The sequence below is a fragment of the Azolla caroliniana genome, unplaced genomic scaffold, assembly GCF_043228905.1.
Source record: "Azolla caroliniana isolate FFs.n. ecotype wild unplaced genomic scaffold, voAzoCaro1.0.p SCAF_36, whole genome shotgun sequence".
In the NCBI taxonomy this organism is placed as follows: domain Eukaryota; kingdom Viridiplantae; phylum Streptophyta; class Polypodiopsida; order Salviniales; family Salviniaceae; genus Azolla; species Azolla caroliniana.
Window position 1 is genome coordinate 168,331 of NW_028230471.1, and position 18,201 is coordinate 186,531.

Sequence of the window (18,201 nt, forward strand, 5' to 3'; positions counted from 1 at the left end):
TTCGGGAATCGGAAGGATAAAGGCAAGAGGAAAAGCAAAAAATGCGAAGAAAAGGATCGCGTACGAGTCTCCCCCCCCCCCCCCCCACCCCAACAACAACAACAACAACAACAACAACAACAACAACAACACACACACACACACACATATGTACATAGAGCCTTAGAGGTATGTAGTATTATCATTATGTATGTATGTACATACATACATATTATGTACAATTAAATTGGGGTCCGTCTACTCTTCCAATTTTGACAGCGCAGACCACTGAAGAGGAAGAGGCAGAGGAGGAGGAGGGTAACGAAGGCTCAGACAGGAACAAGGAACAGGAACAGGAACAGTCACAGTAACAGGAACAGTAACAGGAACAGGAACAGGACCACTCTCTCCATTCTGTCTGCCATGGAAGACGACGACGACGACAAGCAGCAGCACAGTAAAACACAAGGACGCCGGTAGCCTAAGCCGCAGCAGCAGAAGCCGCTAATTATTCATATCTACTACCCTAAACCCTAAACTTCTCCTGTTGGATCTGCGGCCTCCCTCCCTCTCCCTTTGACTGCCTCCCATTTTATTCTTGCGTTCGCATACATATTCAAGGCTCGCCTCTGTCTCATATTATATCGTTGGTATTATTGACCCAGAAGTCCGCCACAGAGAAGGGAAGGGAGGGGAAAGAAAGAATCGATCAACTCCCCATCCCACCCCCAAAAATAATGCATCCGGACTCTGGTCAGCAGGCAGCCGTGATGGATCTGCCATCTTCGTCGGCATCAGAAAGGTAATCATTTTTACAAAAGCTCATGCATTAATTTCTCTTCCCGGGATCTAATTTGTGACTAGGTTCAGTTCATAAGATTTGCCAATTCTTATTAGACCTAATTATCACAGTAAGCCTCCTGGCGAAGACTCTGTGTCGATGACAATCGAATTTCTTCGTGCCCGCTTGCTGTCGGAGAGATCGGTGTCGAAAGCTGCCCGAGAACGGGCAGATCAGCTGGCCAACAAGGTTAGAGTCCTGCACGCTTCCACACCACATGCTTTCTTATCTTTCGTTCTTTATAGATTCTTTGTGACACCCCGCAAGCTCCTCTCTCAGGTGCAAGAGCTTGAACATCAACTGGAGTATGAAATTCAGCTTCGGAAAAAGCTAGAAGCAGTCAGATTTGAACTGCTGCTAAAATATAAAGAAGAGCTTGGACCAGATTATTGTTTCTCAAACCTCAGTCAAGATGGGTCCGACTGGGACACAGATCAGTATAAGGCACCTTCAAAGCACGATTCTGAAGTTATTCTCAAGGAAGAAGATAAAGAGGGTTCATTCACTGGCAGTATGGATCATGTCCATGGCGTCAGTGATTCTGCCAGGCATCTGGATAACGAGGAACACAATGAAGGTGATTTGGAAATGGATCATACTGTAAAAGAGAAGGGAATTTTGTCTTGGGGGACGAGGAAACCTTCAAGAAAGCTGCATGGCAAAGACTTTGGGTCTGGAATTGAATGGATGGGTAGGAGTGTGTCTCAAAGGTCCTTTGCATCTCTCGATGGAGAATCGCCACAAAAGCGATGGGTTGGAAAGTCAGTGCGCAAAATCAGGAAAAATCAAAGCAGGTAAAACTATGTTGCCCATCTCTTGTCTATTTTATATACCGACACCAACTAGATTACGTCTTGTCTTGTAAACTGCTAAGGTTTGGTATTGAACTTCTGTTTGCATGTCATTGTAGTCGCATAGCCAACATATTCTGACCATGGCAATTCGTGTTGCATAGTGGAGATTATGGATTGGGATAGTATCCATGTTCTGGAGCCATATTTCCATCACTAATGGAAGAACATATCTATGGGGCCATTTCTGACCTAGATTTGGGGGATTTGAACAGGATACAATGGTGGAGCCTTTGTCAAATCTCGTTACATACCTTGTCATTACCTGATATTTGCCTGTTGCCATTGTTACTTTTTGGCACCCACATCTGATTTCAGGAAAGCTTCCACATAGCTATATTTGAAAACCATGTTCGTGAGTCCTCATGTTTCTTTGTTGTACTTTTGGCACTTTCCATTTGAATTGCTTAATTTCTGGCAAACATCCCCATAGGAAGTTGGTAGTGGACTTTTGAGTCAGATTGACACATGTCTCATGCATCTGAGCTGATCACATGTCCATATTGAGTCTTTTGCTACCTTTTGTCCCTAGTGGTTAAAAGCCAATGTCCTGAATGTGAGGATCCTGGTTTTCTACTGAGTCCTGCTCGAAATTGTACCGGAAAGGTAAAAGAGGGCTTTTGCACTACAAATTTGAGCTTGGGATTGTGGCATGGATCATGAGACTATATGCAGGCAGGTTTTATGGCCTCAAGGCTGCAACCTTCTCTGAACAAGCAACAGTGATACATCAATATATTCTCTTGTGCTGACGGAATTCCTTTTCATTGTATAGTTAATTGATCCATTCCTCTTTAGTAGAATGGATATATTTGTATGTGTAATAGTTGTAACATACATAGCCAATGCAGATGAAATAGAAAGCATGGAAATGGAAAACACATCTGTAAATGCGGCTGCAATAGTACTCAAACTTAGATCTTTGTTGGGCTGTTTCCTACTTCATATTGAGTGCTTCCAGTGTGATTGACTGAATAAAACATAGACCTGTTTCCCGGTCCCTTTCTTTTCCTCTATGAAGACATTCACATATTGTTCAATATGTCATCATTGAACCATTTTCAAATGTGTTGGACCCAGATGGAGGAAAGAAACATCCTTTTGTGATTTTTCTGTGGTAAGAATCCAATTTCCCATGCAGCCTTTTGGGTGGGTGGGCGGGGGGGGTGCAATTTTAAGGCATTGTCATTGTCATATGCACTTTTACACTTTTTGAAGGGCATAGAACTCTTTTAACTTCCAGTACAGGGAGCATATCAGAGTATTGGATTGTGCTGTTAACCCCTAAATGGTGGCATAGAAATTTCTTTGCATTTACCCTACTTCGAACTTGCTGAAATGCATCCTTCTCAAACCTCAGTATCATATCTCAGAGTTTGCGCTATACATGCATCACATACTATTGCTCTAATCTCCCATCTTTCATTTGCGCTCAAGTGGCACATACTCACCAATTCATAGCATTGGACAGTGCTAGCTTCTGTTCTCCTAGATAGACACCTGTTCCAAGTGTGTAGACAAGATCTGTCAACTCTGAGTTGTGTGAAACTATGAACCACTTCAATTTTTTCTCCACTTCATAATACACTATTGACCGCTGACTTTTGGATTTAAAGGTGCTTAACACCATGAATTTGGTTTTAGCCACATGCTTAGCCAATGTGAATATGGTCGTAGCCGTGCTGATTGTTAGATCACTATGAATTTGGTCTTAGCCACTATGTTCACAGAAAGTATGTAATATATCTGAAAGCGTTTGCAGTCTCAGCTTAGAATATGCCAAAAGTACAATATCATCTGCATAAATCAGAGGCAATATTCTGAAATGTTCAGACAGCTGGTTTTTCATTATGTTCTGTTAAGGCTTCTAGTTGGTCAATAAATAGACCAAATAGAGTAGGTAGAGGGCATCTTTGTTTCACTTTCATTGTGCATCATGAACTCTTTAGAAAGGTCTCCAGTTGCCTTCGATCTCCATCTTATTTGCTGGAATGATCAGGCCAGCATATCGGTACTCCAAATTTTTTACGTTCTTTCTCGTGACCTGCCTTGGTGGTTAAGCTCACTCTCCTCCATTGCAACCTACTGACAAATGAGATGATCTTGTGTTTGGTCGGAGAATCTGCTTGTCCCAGAACTCGCTTGCTGTACTTTCAGCTTGTTCACCAAGTTGACGCTCAGCAATACTGCCTAGAAGATTAGCCTTACAAAATCCCACCATGATTGTGTAATAGTTTGTGGTGGCCGATTTCTTTTATTTCCTTTGTACAATGTCTTGATTCAATTTTCTCCCCAGTCTAGAAGAAAACCATGTACAATTGCCTGATTTGTAAATGAAGGTATCCATCGGGCTATGGAGAGGTGATGGTGGTGATGATGATATATTAATGTCCATGGGAGCCTAACATGACCCATTGAACCAATAATCTGCCATAAGTTTGGTTCTATGGTCGAGGGAACAAGGAAATATCATTCCTAGTTTCGTTGGCAATTGTTCCATCCTCGTTAGGAGTTTTTGAAAGGTAAGAGAACGTTGTAGGAATTCTCAAAAATAATTTCTGATGTCCTTATACATGAGGCACTCTAAAATAACATGTTCATCTGTGTCTAGTACATTGAGTTGACATAGGTCATACATTCTCTTTCTCTGTTCAGTACTCAGTCAACCCTAGTTTCTATTTTCAACGTGTGTTAGGTAAGCATCCAATTGTGATGTTTTCCTTGGATGAATTCTTTTGGATGGTCAATACTAGAGAACAAATTAGGTGATAGAGGGTAGGTATTCTTGTTTTAGTGCCATGATGTTCGACTCACTACAAAAGCCTTTATTGGTGTTCAGTCTGCATTATAACTTTCTTCGAATGACATTTTTTGAGCTGAGAGAGAAAGAAAGCTATATAACGTCTTTTAAGAGGCCAAAATACTCTATAAGACTAAACAAGATATTACATCTTAAGTGATGTCTCGTCTTTTAAGAGAGAATAGATTAGATTTTTTATCGTCCACAAGGAGGGCAATTTTGACCTATGGGACCAAATAAACATATATTGTATGTGACTCCTTAAGAAAGGGGGTTACTACTCTGTAGTAAAAACTCTCTATGTGAAAAGAATGCATGCACATATGTCCTCACCCTTCTTGGCAGGGATTTGAGTATGGCACTTAAATTATCATGCCTCTCCAACAAATCATCTTACTTCTCACCGAATACCTTATACGCTGACCATGCGAGAAATGGTATTAATCCTCCACTAGCTTTTCATCACATACCTTGTATATCTTCATACTCGGTGAGATGCCATGATGCTACCTTGACACCTAACATGTGTGAGTGAGTTCAAAGAAGTGTTGAGGCTCTCCACGACTCAAGTCTCATGGGGTTAGTAAGATGTGGCTGGGTATGTTCATGCATTTTTACCTTGTATTGGGTGGGGCCAACATTGGGAGAACATTTGCAATGTAATATTCCCATTTTAACATTTTGGCATCGTACGACTTCATATTTAGTGCTTTTGATCACATACTTCATAGCATCACTTGAAAGCTCCAAGAGATCTTTTACTCCCATCTTTTCTCCATTTCATGATGTCAAGCGCCCAATTAGATGAGAGGATTTTGCTCTTCTTAGTTTTTGTACCTTGCATCCTATATTCCTAGCCAGTCTTGGCAATCTGTGATCGGGCATATTCGGGAGGATTCTCAAATATATGATAACTATTCCAACCTGTTGGAAGTCTAGATTCATAGCAGAAATTCCACCTATTTGTCGATGGGATATTAATACCAAGATATTTGAAGCTTTTCACTTGTATTGTTTCTCCCTTGTATGTAAATGTGGGCTGGTTGTGTTGCCTTTATTGCCATCATTTTTGTTTCGTCCATGTTAATAATCAGCCTGCTGATTTGATAAAATGTTTACGATACATTAAATAAGTGTTGCATATCGTCCAGAGTGTATGAGAATAAAACAGCATCATCAGCATATAGGAGTATAAAAATAAGCTCTTTCATGATTTATGGGCCATCTAGTCCTTTCATAGCTGTATTTACTATTTCTTCAAGTTTATTGATGCATAGACCAAAGAGTGTGAGAGAGTGGGCATGCTTGCTTGACCCCCACGTTGCTCAAGAAGTACTTCGAGAAACCACTGTCCATTTGCAATTGGCACCTAACTTGCTCATGCAATTTGTGCTACAAATGCTCTGTACTCTAATGGAATTCTGATCTCTATCATTCTTTTCCAAAGCTCAGTCCTGGGTAAAGTGTCAAAGGCTTTCTTGAAATCCACAATACAGTAGAATAGGTATTTTATCGTCCATGATGAGGTCAAATTTGACATATGAGACCAATCAACATATTAACTTATATGTGACTCCCAATATTGGGGGTTAATATGTGCAACCTCATATTTCGTGTAAATTACCTTTATATGTTGAGCATTTGATAAGTGATATTCATCCTCCACTAAGTTTTCATTTGCATACCTTGCATATCTTCATGTTTGCGTGATGATTGCCCGATGTTACTTTGACACCTAACTTGTGTGAGTGAGCTTGAAGAAGTGTTAAGGTTCTTTTAGAGCCAAGGTTCTTAGTGGTAATGAGATTTGATTGGATACATTCTGGCATCGTTTCCTTGTAATGTGGCCAATATTGGGGGTTATATTTGCAATGTAGTATTCCAATTCTGACATTTTAACATTTTGCCAATTCATCCTTTGTGCCTCTAGTAATCTATCCTCAACAATCACACATTTCATAGCATCAACTCAGAGCTCCAAGAGGTCTTTTACTCCCCATCTCTTAAACCATTTCATAATGTCAAGCACCCAACCAGATGAGAGGATTTTGCACTTGCATCCTATGTTCCAAGCTTGTTAGGGCAATCTATGATCATGCATATTCTTGACTTTTGTGATAATACTTGTGTACTCTTTGCATGGTTGCATGATAATACATTAAGTAAGTGTTGCATACCATCTGAATTATGAGATTAATAGATAAATAGATTTTATTGTCATCTTCGGAGGTCAAATATGACCTATGAGACCAAAAATATTACATTTCATGTAATACATGTGAAAGTGAGTAGCGACTTTTGATGGTCAAGACCTTTACCATGAATGTTGCAATCGAGATTGCACATTGTGACTGTTAGGGAAATTTGTGCAAGGATTTGGTTTGGTCAAACATAGTCGAATGTGATAAAAGGCAGAGCATTGTATCAAAGTATGAAATTCAAGAATCCCAAACTTGCTTTTAGGAAAGTGTGCATAGTCATCTACTCTCATCACTTGGCCCCTTCTCACATGGTAGTGTGTGTAAGCTCAGTCGCATAGAAGCAATGGTTCGGATGGCAGAGAATGGGATGGGCCATGATATGTATTGACGTGTGTAGTTTTTCGTTCGGCGAAGAACATGGTTTTGAAGTTGGGTGCAACATATGTAGTATAATGTGTGAAGCATGAGCCTCCACATTTTTCCCATGTGTCATGATACACTGGCATTGCAAAGAGGTCGCATTTACAGAGGCATTTATTGATGCGTCATGAAGTAAGTGTTGCATCCGACCGGAACACAAATTTTCTTTTATTTGCCTTTTGGATATTTTTGCTTGCTTCCTATACTAGCCTTGGAAGTCGACGTGAGGAACGTTTTTGAACCTTAAGCATGTATTCGACAATCCTTTCCATGGCCATGATCTCAATGGGAAGGGATCCTGTCTCAAGAAGTAGGAGAGTGTATGGTATTTGGTTATGGACTTGAAGAAACTTTGTAAGAAAATGCTTTCGGACATTTTCAAACTCTTTGCAAGTGAACTTAGGGATGCTATTGTCCCATACTTCCACCCCATAGAGAAGCACTAGTGTCACCAAATTTTCGAAAATGTATTTCTTGAGGACCCAACACTTAATTTGTCCATGATTGCATGTGTTCTCAAATGCATAATATGCTCTCGTTCTTGCCTCTAGGCAACGGGTAGCACATCTATGAAAAAGAAAGATATATTAACGTCTTGTAAGATGCCAAAATGGGCTGTAAGACCAAAGAGAGAGAAAGAGAGAGAGAGCTATCAAATTCAAAACCTAAATCGCAGGAGAGAGGAAGAGGAGAAAGACACTGAAGTAGAGAGAGTACTGGAACAACAGGCTGAATTTATTGAGCAATTTGAGGCTGAAGAGAGCGAGCAGCGAGCTTGGGAAGCTAGATACGAGGAGCAGAAGGCCAGAGATGAGGAACAGAAGATCCTGGCTAGTCATGAATATTTAGAGGTAATAACTTTTGATCTTGTTGCTCGTGCATGTTGCATGAGTTTCAATTATCCGTTTTTTTATGTTTTTGTATTGTCTTTTGAACTGCAGAAAGCTGGGGCTGCTTCAAAGCCTTCAGAAGTTAAGCATGACATGAAGACAGAATATGAGAACGATGCTAATGTCAAAGAGGTTGAAGATGAGCACAAATCTCCTATTCAGCATGCCGATAAAATTAAGAGCCATCTCACTGAGAGCTTGGTTGCAGTGCAATGTGAACTTAGTTTTCCAATAGATGAAATCATCGTTGGAAATGATGGCAACGACAGTGTTGACAGTATAGCTGCCTTTGGTGGCACCGATTCTTGTCATAAAGAGATGTCTAGATCAAGCAATAAGGTCGATTTTCTGTCAGGAATTTCTGATGTTCATATTGATTCATCTGATAATGTTGCAAGCCTGCAGTCCACACAGGACTTGGTGTCTAGAAAACCAGAAGGCATATTGCAAAACCAGGACAATAGAGACATCAACATTGAGGATGACATGGCAAATCATACACAAGACTGTTCTATTGAGGTTGAGAAACCAAATCGGTATAGGAAACATCTTTCATCCAGTTTTCGATTTGCCGTACATAATGAGTCTGACCAGATAACAGTAGGCTCCCCAGAAATGCCAGGCTTTGCATCTAATGAGTCCAAGATACATTTGAGGGATAAATTGAAAGACACACTGATAGAAGAACCCCTAAAATGTCCACTTGCAAATGCTGCGGAATGGCCAAGTAATCATGGAGTCTCCGAAAATAGAAACCACAGTGAGAACTCTAATTCCATTGTAACTACTTTCAATGCACCGATCTGTGTTTCTGGAAATAGCAATGCTTCTGGACAAAGCAATAATTCTCAGGCTGGATCAAGAGAGACACAGTCAGTGGTTTTAAACATGAACCAAGATAATCAATTAAATTTGACAGCTGAAAATCATCTGGTTGATGGAAATTTGCAATCAGGTAATACTGGTCACCATGACTGTACCTCAGGAAATGCTGAAGGGCCAAGTGATCATGGAGTCTCCAAAACTACAAAAAGCACCAAGAACTCTACTACCATCGTAACTACGTTCAATGAACATATTCATGTTTCTGGAAATAGCAATACTTCTGGACAAAGCAATAATTCCCAGACTAGATCAACAGAGACACAGCCAATGGTTTTAAACATGACCCAAGAGAGTCAATCAAATTTGGCAGCTGAAAATCATCTGGTTGACAGAAACTTGCAGACAGGAAATATTGGTCATCATGACTATAGCTCAGCATTCCCACTAGCTATGGCTAGCTTCTCAACAAACCCGGAATTGCAATATGGATCAATGCTGCGGGACAGATCAAAATCTGGAGGTGGGAAGTCTGGTGCCCCTGTCTCCACTATGTCTGATGCAAGGATGAATCAGGGTATAACCGTACAGAATCGTCATAAATCCTTAGATGGTCTTGAGAGAGTCGATGATGTTTTGAGGGCGTTGCAACTAGCGAAGCATCAGATTCAGACATCCCGTATGCCATTGGAAGGTGTTGATATTGCTTATAGGGGTGCCTATGATGGAAGGGATGTTTTCTATACTGGACCCTCAAACATCTCAAACGTTTTGCCACACCATGCTGCCCATGCATCATATCTATCTCATGATCTGAACGCTTATCCTGCGAATATACCAGGCTGGGGTGCAAGTTATGTAGGTTCATCAAGACAGTTGCTGAATACAGTGTCGTATGCACAATATGGATCCAGGATGCCTGAAAGACGCCCTCTTTGGCCTCAGTATCCATCACCATCAGACGGAGTCCATAGTGATCTCCATTCTTATGGAGCTCCTGATAGCAATCTCAACTACTATCATCTAGGGGAGAATAGATAGAAACAACGAACTATTGTGCCATAATTGTACAACAGGCTTAATGTATTTAGTGTCGACATGTAACTTGTTATGAGCTTTTATGGTTCAACGTTTATTTTTCACCTGTACTTGTTTATACAGGTTTTATCAATAATTAATTCTTGTGAAGGCAGTGTGAATGTCCAACTGATTTTGCGTATCTCCATAGAATTAGAAGAAATAGGGAATGAATCCTGTTGCAAAATGGTGAGCCCCTAAACTTAATGGGAATGGTTTAGAATTTAGGGGGGTGACCCATAAAATTAGAAGAGATAGGGAATGGTGTATGTTTTCCATATTGAATAGCAGGATCTCGTTACGTATAAGGGAAAATATAGTAAATATCAAAACTCCAAGAAATATATATGTGCACATACACGATATGGATTGCTATTGAGAATTTTTCCCTCACGAAAAATTTAAATTTGGAACTGGAAACATAGTTTATGGATTTCAGAGAATTTTGGCATGTCTTCACTGATTGTTTCCATTCTTTTTGTGTCTGATTAAATGTGACAATTGCAAATGTTTCCTATTATGGTTTATAATGTTTTATGTTTTGTTCATGTAATGTAACAAATATCCTCTGTTAACTCAGTCATATGGTAACTTGTTCTTCATTGTAATTTTAGTCTATTATGGTGTCTTTCATTTAAATTGTTTATATTTTCAAGCCATTCAATGGAACTGTGTTTTAATGGTTTTTCGTACAGTCTTATGTGTAGAGTGGTGTTTGATTTTTATAGCAAAGTGTTTACATTTATTATGTAGTATTTGGCAAAAATTTATTTATACTAATTTATAAACGAGTCATAAAATGGATTGCACATGTACGTACGTGATAGAAAATATAGTTTATATGAGTTGGTTTGAAACATATATTTCTTAAATGAAACTTTCCACGAAACAAGTTATTCTAGGCAATTTTTGTAACCTTTTAGAGAAGCTTGGAAAGGAAGTTTGTAACATTATGTTCCCAATGGAATTTTATTTTTTTTTCCAAAAAAATTCTACTTCCATTAGTTAAGAAAAAATACATAGAATAATATACAACTCATATGTTACAAGCCACTTTGCAATGGCTACAAGAAAAAATCATGTATAAATGAAACAACAAAGCCTCGTCACATAATTGCTCGATAGACTCCCATCAACATGAGCCTCACACAACCCACATTCAGCAAAGACACCCTCCAATTTCTTCACAATTCAACACCTACCTCTATGTTTGGTACCCTAGGAGGCAACAACCATCAGGGTGGCTGATATATCCACTTTGCATTGCCATCCACCATATGTAACATTGGAGAACCTCTCCATTTAAGAAGGAAGCGGTACCTAGCTTCTTCACTTGCATCAAAGGGCCCCTGAAGGCTGTTAAACTTACCTTGTAGTGTAGAAATTAGATTAAACCAAATCATCATTAAACTCTCAGCCGATGGGGTTTGCTTCTCGGTAAATGACTCCTTACACCTTGATACCCACACTTACCAAACAATAAGGCCAACCACTAAAAACCAAACATCTATGTACCGTTCCTGTATGAAGAATGAATCTCCGTGAGCTGCAGGCTGAATTGTACCATTCACTACCTTTAAAGAAGGGCTATTTCCATTCCATCGACGAAACCATGCAACCAATTCAATAGCTAACCAAACAACAACTGCACTTGATACCTGAACTTCAACCCTGCATTGAACCAGAATTCTTAAGCTCCTCGTCCAAACTTCTTGGGCTCGCGGGCAACTCCATAAACAATGGGCGATGTCCTCCAAACTCGCTCCACAGGCCTTGTAGTTACTCACGCCACCCCTTTTCCCCAGCCACTCTCCGGTTGGAACAACCTGATGGGTGATTAGGCAAAAAAACACCTTGACCCTCTCGGGGAGGGAAGAGTTCCATACCCTGCTCTTGGTTTTATCTACAAAGACCGAATCAACAACTACATGGGTCCATTTGTTGACACACTTCTCACGATGCAAGCATAAATGTTTCCCCAAGCGAATTGAGAAGTCAAAGAAACCATTTGATTTACCTTGTTCATCCCTCCACATATATTCTGTAGGATCCCATTCTAAACACTCAAGGGGCTTGCCTTCAACTACATACAAGATCCAATCCTCCTCAACCTCAACGACTGATGGATTCACCTTCCATTTCTTACCGTCTCGTGCCACAATTCTAATCGGGGACCAACGAGCACTTGCAACTACACATCCCAACTGGATGATTTTCCGATTCTTTCCTTGGCATTGATAACTTTTCCGGCATCATCACATTCTTCGAACCATTCACCCTCGTCCCCATTACTAATAGGAACAGAGTAAACAACTTTATCGACTAGATCAAGCATCTTCCTACCATTTCTAAACTTTCTCGCATCTTCATACAATTTATCCTGATTACTAGGGGACAACTGCATCCAATTTGCCATTGACTGAATGTCAACACCATGCAATATAGCCCACGGCATACCCTTGCGCTGGCCAAGCATCTTCCCCTTGGTCGACTTTAAGGTCTCGTTCCACAATAGGGGTTGGTGCATCCATTCAACATTAGTACTTGGACCTCTACGCTTAAGATGCCCACGGAGCATATCCCACGCCTTCATCACTGACATACATGTGTGATCAGCCAATCGATTAGATTTCCTAAGCTTTAAGTCCATACAAAAGAGCCATGATTTATGTGGCTTCCAATGCCCACCAAGTCGTGGACTCCAAAGGATGCTCTTATTAAAAATCAATGTTTTCCATAACTCATTTCCAAGCAACAAGCTCCTTACCAATACCTTACATAGCAATGATTGACTTTGTACTCCAGGGTCGATCAATCCTGAACCCCCCTTACTTTTGGGAAGAATCAATGTAGACCATGATACTTTAGCTGTCATGTTGTCTTTCCTATTCCCAACCCACAGAAAGCCCCTAATACATGCTTTAACAATACGAATAACATGCTTGTCAAACATCCACATTAAGACCGCATGCCACATAGTAGACAAGAGCACATGGCTAGCTACTATGATCCTGCCAGCTAATGATAAATTCATCCCTGACCAGATACGGATTTTGTTGCAACTGAATTTTTTTGTCGATATCTACATCAATCCACATTCCTAGATATTTGATGCCTTCCCCTTTTGCAATCCATTTGAAATCAACATTTGGTTTCCATATCGGCTCGGCCTCCGAGCTAATCCAAAAACCTTTGGACTTATTCCAATTGATGGCGGCTCCCGATGCTTTGCAAAAGAGATTGATAGAAATTTGTGCCCTCCCCAAATTCGCGTCATTACCTTGGAGGTATAACATCGTATCATCCACGAACTCCGAGTCGAGCAAGGACTTCCTTGTGTTAGGGATTGAAAGACCATGTAAATTTGCCATCTGACTATTCAAAAAGGAAGACATTGCTTCAGTAATAAAGAGGAATAGAAAGGGGGCGAGAGGACAACCTTGCATGATGGATCTAGTTTGAGAGATTCTAGCTCCTTTCCTCCCTGCAAACAACACCTTATTTGAGCCATTCTTATATAGGGCTTGAGCAACACACCTCCATGCCCACGGTAGCTCAATCACCTTCATCACTTCTTCAAGGAAATACCATTGCAATTGATCATAGGCTTTCTCGAAGTCAAGCATCAGACAAGCTAAGTTTTGCTTGGTCTCCCTTGTTGTCGCAACAGCCTCCCAAAACAAGATCACATTGTCCATAATAGATCGATGCTCCATGAAACCAGTTCAATGATTGGTCTGGATGATATCTCCTAGAAAGGGCTTGACTCTCTGCACTAGTATGTTAGCAAATTTTTTATAAATGAGATTTAAAATGGTGATGGGCCTCCATTGTCTAATCTCGTGCGACACCTTCTACAATTTAGGAATCAAGTATATCAATCCTTCGTTGAAGCTACTCGGCATCCTTCCCGTTCTCCACATTTCCTGGAATCCAGCTTCGAAACTAGGAAAAATATGCTCCCAAAATTCCACGAAGAAGGCTTTGGGAAGGCCGTCAACTCCTGGGCAAGCCCTGCTATGAATCCTATCTAGCCCCGCTACAATCTCTTCCTTCTCTATGGTCTTTGACAACTATGATTTGGCTACCTCTCCAATCTTGGTCTTCAAGCATGCAACTACATGATGCATCAAGTGAATCAGTGGGGCTTCTATCAATGTTGGAGCTAAAAGGTCTTTGTAATACTTCGTTGCCATTTGCAAGATTTCATCTTGGTCAGTTGTCACCGAATCATCCTCTCTCTTAAGATTTAGAATAGGCTTTCCCTTCAGTTTTGGAGCCTTGGTGAGAAAAAACTCACTGTTAACTTTATCTCCCTTGACAACCCATCGTGCTGCCGATTTTCTGAAGAGGAATTGCTCCCTTTGCTGCCTAATCTCCTACAACACCCTTGTGGCTTCATGCAGTCTATCTTTTGCCCAAGAACAATGTGCGTCCACTTGCGTAAGCTTTTGAGCTGGGGTGACTAACAAGCGTTGTAGTTGGGAACGACACCTTACCAGCTCCTCTCTAGACGCTTTCTGAAGAGCATGAGAAGAATTAATAATCTTTTCCTCTAGTACCTGTAACAGGTCGTCGGATGATGGAGATGCTGACCAGATGTTAATCACTTCTTCCTTAACCTTATGGTACCAAAAATCTTCGCAGGAATCCTCAAATTGCACTCACTCTTCTTCTTATGAATAGGATTGAGAGTCAAGGAAACTGGAAGGTGATCGGAGTAGGTAAAGCCAACTAGAATGGATGTGCAACCACTCCAATCCTCAATTTTGGGGCTCACATAGATGCGGTCCAATCTAGAATGACATCCTTCACTTTCCTTCCAACCAAATCGTGAAAACCGCAAGGAGTTCTCCTCAACCACCATACTAGAATGCCAAGAATCTCTGATTCCAAGAATAGCAATTAGGAAACCCCATGCTCTAAGCTCCTCTCCTTGTAACAAGTTTGAGTGAGCCCCCAAACAATCATTGGTCCTCTTAGTCATGTTGAAATCTCCTGCTACTATCTAGCTTTCATAAGAGGGAATTTTGTTTGCCAGCTCGCTCCAAAAAGAGGTCCTCTCACTGCTACTATTTGGTGCATAGACATTCAAGACCCCAAATTTCACATTCCTCCATTCCAGGTAACAGAACATGACCCTTCCTTCTATCAGTATGCCATGGTCCAAAATGGTGATATCTAGTGATTTTCTCGCCGAAATACAGACTCCACCTCTCCTCTCTAGCACGCCGTGAGCTGGAGCCCACCATATGTGCCAATCCCCTGGCAACGGGTCTTTGAACAGTTTTGTCCTTTCTCGGCCAAGGTGATGCTCTTGTAAGAGCAAAATATCAATCTTCCTACATAAGCTAACAACTTCAAATTCCTTCCTAAAAATTTGCTTCTCAAGCAGATGATGGGACCCACCAAGTCCTTGCACATTCCAAGAGAAAAGTCTCATTGAATTGGGTTCAAAAGAAAGGCTAAGGGGGATTCACCCTTGCTTGACAAATATGTCGTCATCATACTCCATATGTTTTCCCACTCCATTCTTATTTCCCTTTTTTGATCAGTGGGTAATTAATTCACCACAGTGGAAGTGGAATTGACCAGGATTTCGCATAAGATCGCGCACCCTTCATATGCAAACCAAGGGAACATTTGGACCAAGTTCAAAAATCTCCCCATGTATGAGGGAGCTCTTCCATTGTGCATGCATCCCCTTAGCTTCGTTTTCAGGTATAAGGTATTGCATACACACTGCTGCCCTGTTACAGAACGTCTTCAAAGAGGATTCTTCTCCCCTTCCATCTTCCAAATCAGGCTCCAAGTTGAAGGAGCAACCGATCTCCGGTCTACTAGAGTCACTATTGATGAGGACCATGTGTGCTCTATTCCAACCGTGAACTCTTTCCTTGGGAGTACCAATGTCCACTGTGACCTTGGGTACCTCCATACCTTGCATCTTCTAATCTTTCATCATAACAAAATCAACTCCCCCAATCGAGGGATTTCCAGCCTCAATCTAGGCAATCATTTTCTGCACTTCACTAATACCCATGTCCACATGACTCTCCTTGTCCTCCCCTTTCCTAATCCATGCCTTAACCGTTCTTAGGTCTGATGGAACTCTCTTGCCCTGGCTTTCAGAGGGCTCTACATGTGTTTCTAGGGTCTCGACTCTTGGAAGAAAATCAATCGGAGTTGTCAAAATTATCTCACCCTCTTCGGGTTCCTCTTCCCTTTGTGACAAGATATCAAATTTGTTCGAACTGGAACCGACACTTGTAGGAGGACCCTTTTGATTGTGAATGCTAGACCTAGCCACTTTCCTTGGCGTTACCCATCCTTCTTCCCCAATGACTTGCTTCCCAACATGAGCAAGGATCCTCTGCCCTCCCATCACTAACAATGGGTTATTGGGCATCTTGGTGCCCCGATTTCCTTTGCCTTCTCTTTTCTTCCAATACAAAGGGCACTGTTTGGCCCTATGGCCCATTTGCTTACATGGAAAGCACTGGCCCGACAAAACTTCATAGCTAACCTTCACCACCCTTAGGCCAAAATCCTTTGTGTGGACTCAAATCTCTGTTGGCAGTTCTTTTATGTCTCTAACCAACACCTTAAGCTTGGGGATTTCTGCAACCTTATCGGCAAATGGAGGTTTCTCTATACATACCATCCCAATATAGTGTGCCAACTTTGGGATCAAATGATGGAGTTGGAAGGGTAGGTCTAGGAAGCATACGGTAATGACCATTGGAGTGCCCGTTTTTTTATGCTCCTCCATTGCATTAAAGTCTGGACTCCATTAAAAAATCATGGATTTGCCATACTTGAGTGTAATCTATTTGTGGTCCAAAATTTCTTGCACATTATGGCCTTCTTCTAGGACCACATGGTGATAATTAAGGCCCATTCGCAAAATGTTTAGGATAGGCGGCATTTTACCCAAAAGGGCTACTTGTAGCATGTCTCTTAACAACCCTTTCCTAGGGCGTCCTCCTAATAACTGACATATGAATGATGAACATTGCAACCTACCCACTTCTTCAGCCAACCTTTGATTCTCGGCCGGAGAAAGATAGAGGTCGATTCCTTTTCTTTTGTCAATGTTCTCCTCCACCGGCTTCTCTTGGACTAAATTGAAGTCAATAAACTCCTTTTCTATCATGCCATTGTTAATGATTTCCTTGGTATTCATTTCGGCAAGTGCCGTGTTCAGCTCCCCCCTATCGGCTTCTGGTCCTTTGGGTCCAAATGCGTACAAATGGACATACCAGTATCTAATATTTCAGCTTGAGGAGGGTTGGGAATCATACCTGTTCTGATTATGTCCACTGGAGGAAGCTTGACTGCCGCCATCTCCAAAAGATTGTTGCAGCTCTTTGTGCTTTGACCTTGCATCATCAATAGCCACCTTCCCATCGTGCGGCCGCCCATTGCCGAAGACTTTTCCCTATAGACTATCTTCATTGCCAATCTCGGTTTGGTTCGTGCTATCCGACGAGAGGTTTGCCGACGAAAAGGCAAAGAAGGACATCGAGGATGATGGAAGGAATCTTTCCCTTTCGCCCTCACCTGCTTTTCCTCCATCGTCTCCTCAGACCGCTGCCCCATCCTACTTCTCTGTCGCTCCCTTGTCACTGTTTTCATTAACCATAGTTTTCGTTCCCAATGGAATTATGTTTGAGGGGCTTATTATGAATATCCTCATTAATCAATGAAATTTGCAAAGTCTAAATATAATGTAGGGAAAAGTACCAGGATACCCCTGGAAGTTCGTCTATTTACCAAAATGCCCCTGGAAGTTCAAAATTTACCAAACTACCCCTAAGTCCAAAAAATACACTTTATAAAGTAATTATACACTCAAATCTACAACCCCCATGTTGAGAGAAAAGCTCAACATTCGGTGCGTAATCGGGTGCGTAACCCAATGCGTAAACTGGGTGCGTAGAACCATGCGCACAATAGGCCGTAGCGGTGTGTAAACCGCGAGGCCGTTGGAAAGATATTCCGCGTAAGGAATAATTTTGGGAGTTAGTGGAGTAGGATCATTTATGAGCAGTCAAGTATTGTCAGTAATTGTGTCAGCTCGATAGTCAGGGCTTGTATAAAAGGTGCTCATTGAGCACGAAGTTTACATAGAGCGTCATTATTTTTGAAATATAATTGAGTTTTCTGCTCTCTTTCTCTGTCTCTCCATCTCCATCTCCATCTCTGTGTTTTCTGTTGTTTTTCAAAACTACGTACTCTGTGTTTCTCATACGCTATTCTTTTACATGATATCAAAGTGCGAGGGTTGAAGTCCTCTGCAGCCGACAAGAAAAGCTTT

General features: G+C 41.2%; 1 protein-coding gene across 1 annotated transcript; it reads left to right on the forward strand.

The window, feature by feature from the left end:
• Positions 1-647: 647 nt before the first annotated feature.
• On the forward strand, positions 648-9,992 carry LOC147849526 (uncharacterized). The gene is made up of 5 exons (XM_087337429.1): positions 648-781; positions 892-1,009; positions 1,100-1,614; positions 7,769-7,943; positions 8,034-9,992. The coding sequence occupies exons 1-5, from the start codon at positions 717-719 to the stop codon at positions 9,843-9,845; spliced, it is 2,685 nt and encodes an 894-aa protein (XP_087193555.1). The 5' UTR covers positions 648-716; the 3' UTR covers positions 9,846-9,992.
• Positions 9,993-18,201: the final 8,209 nt, after the last annotated feature.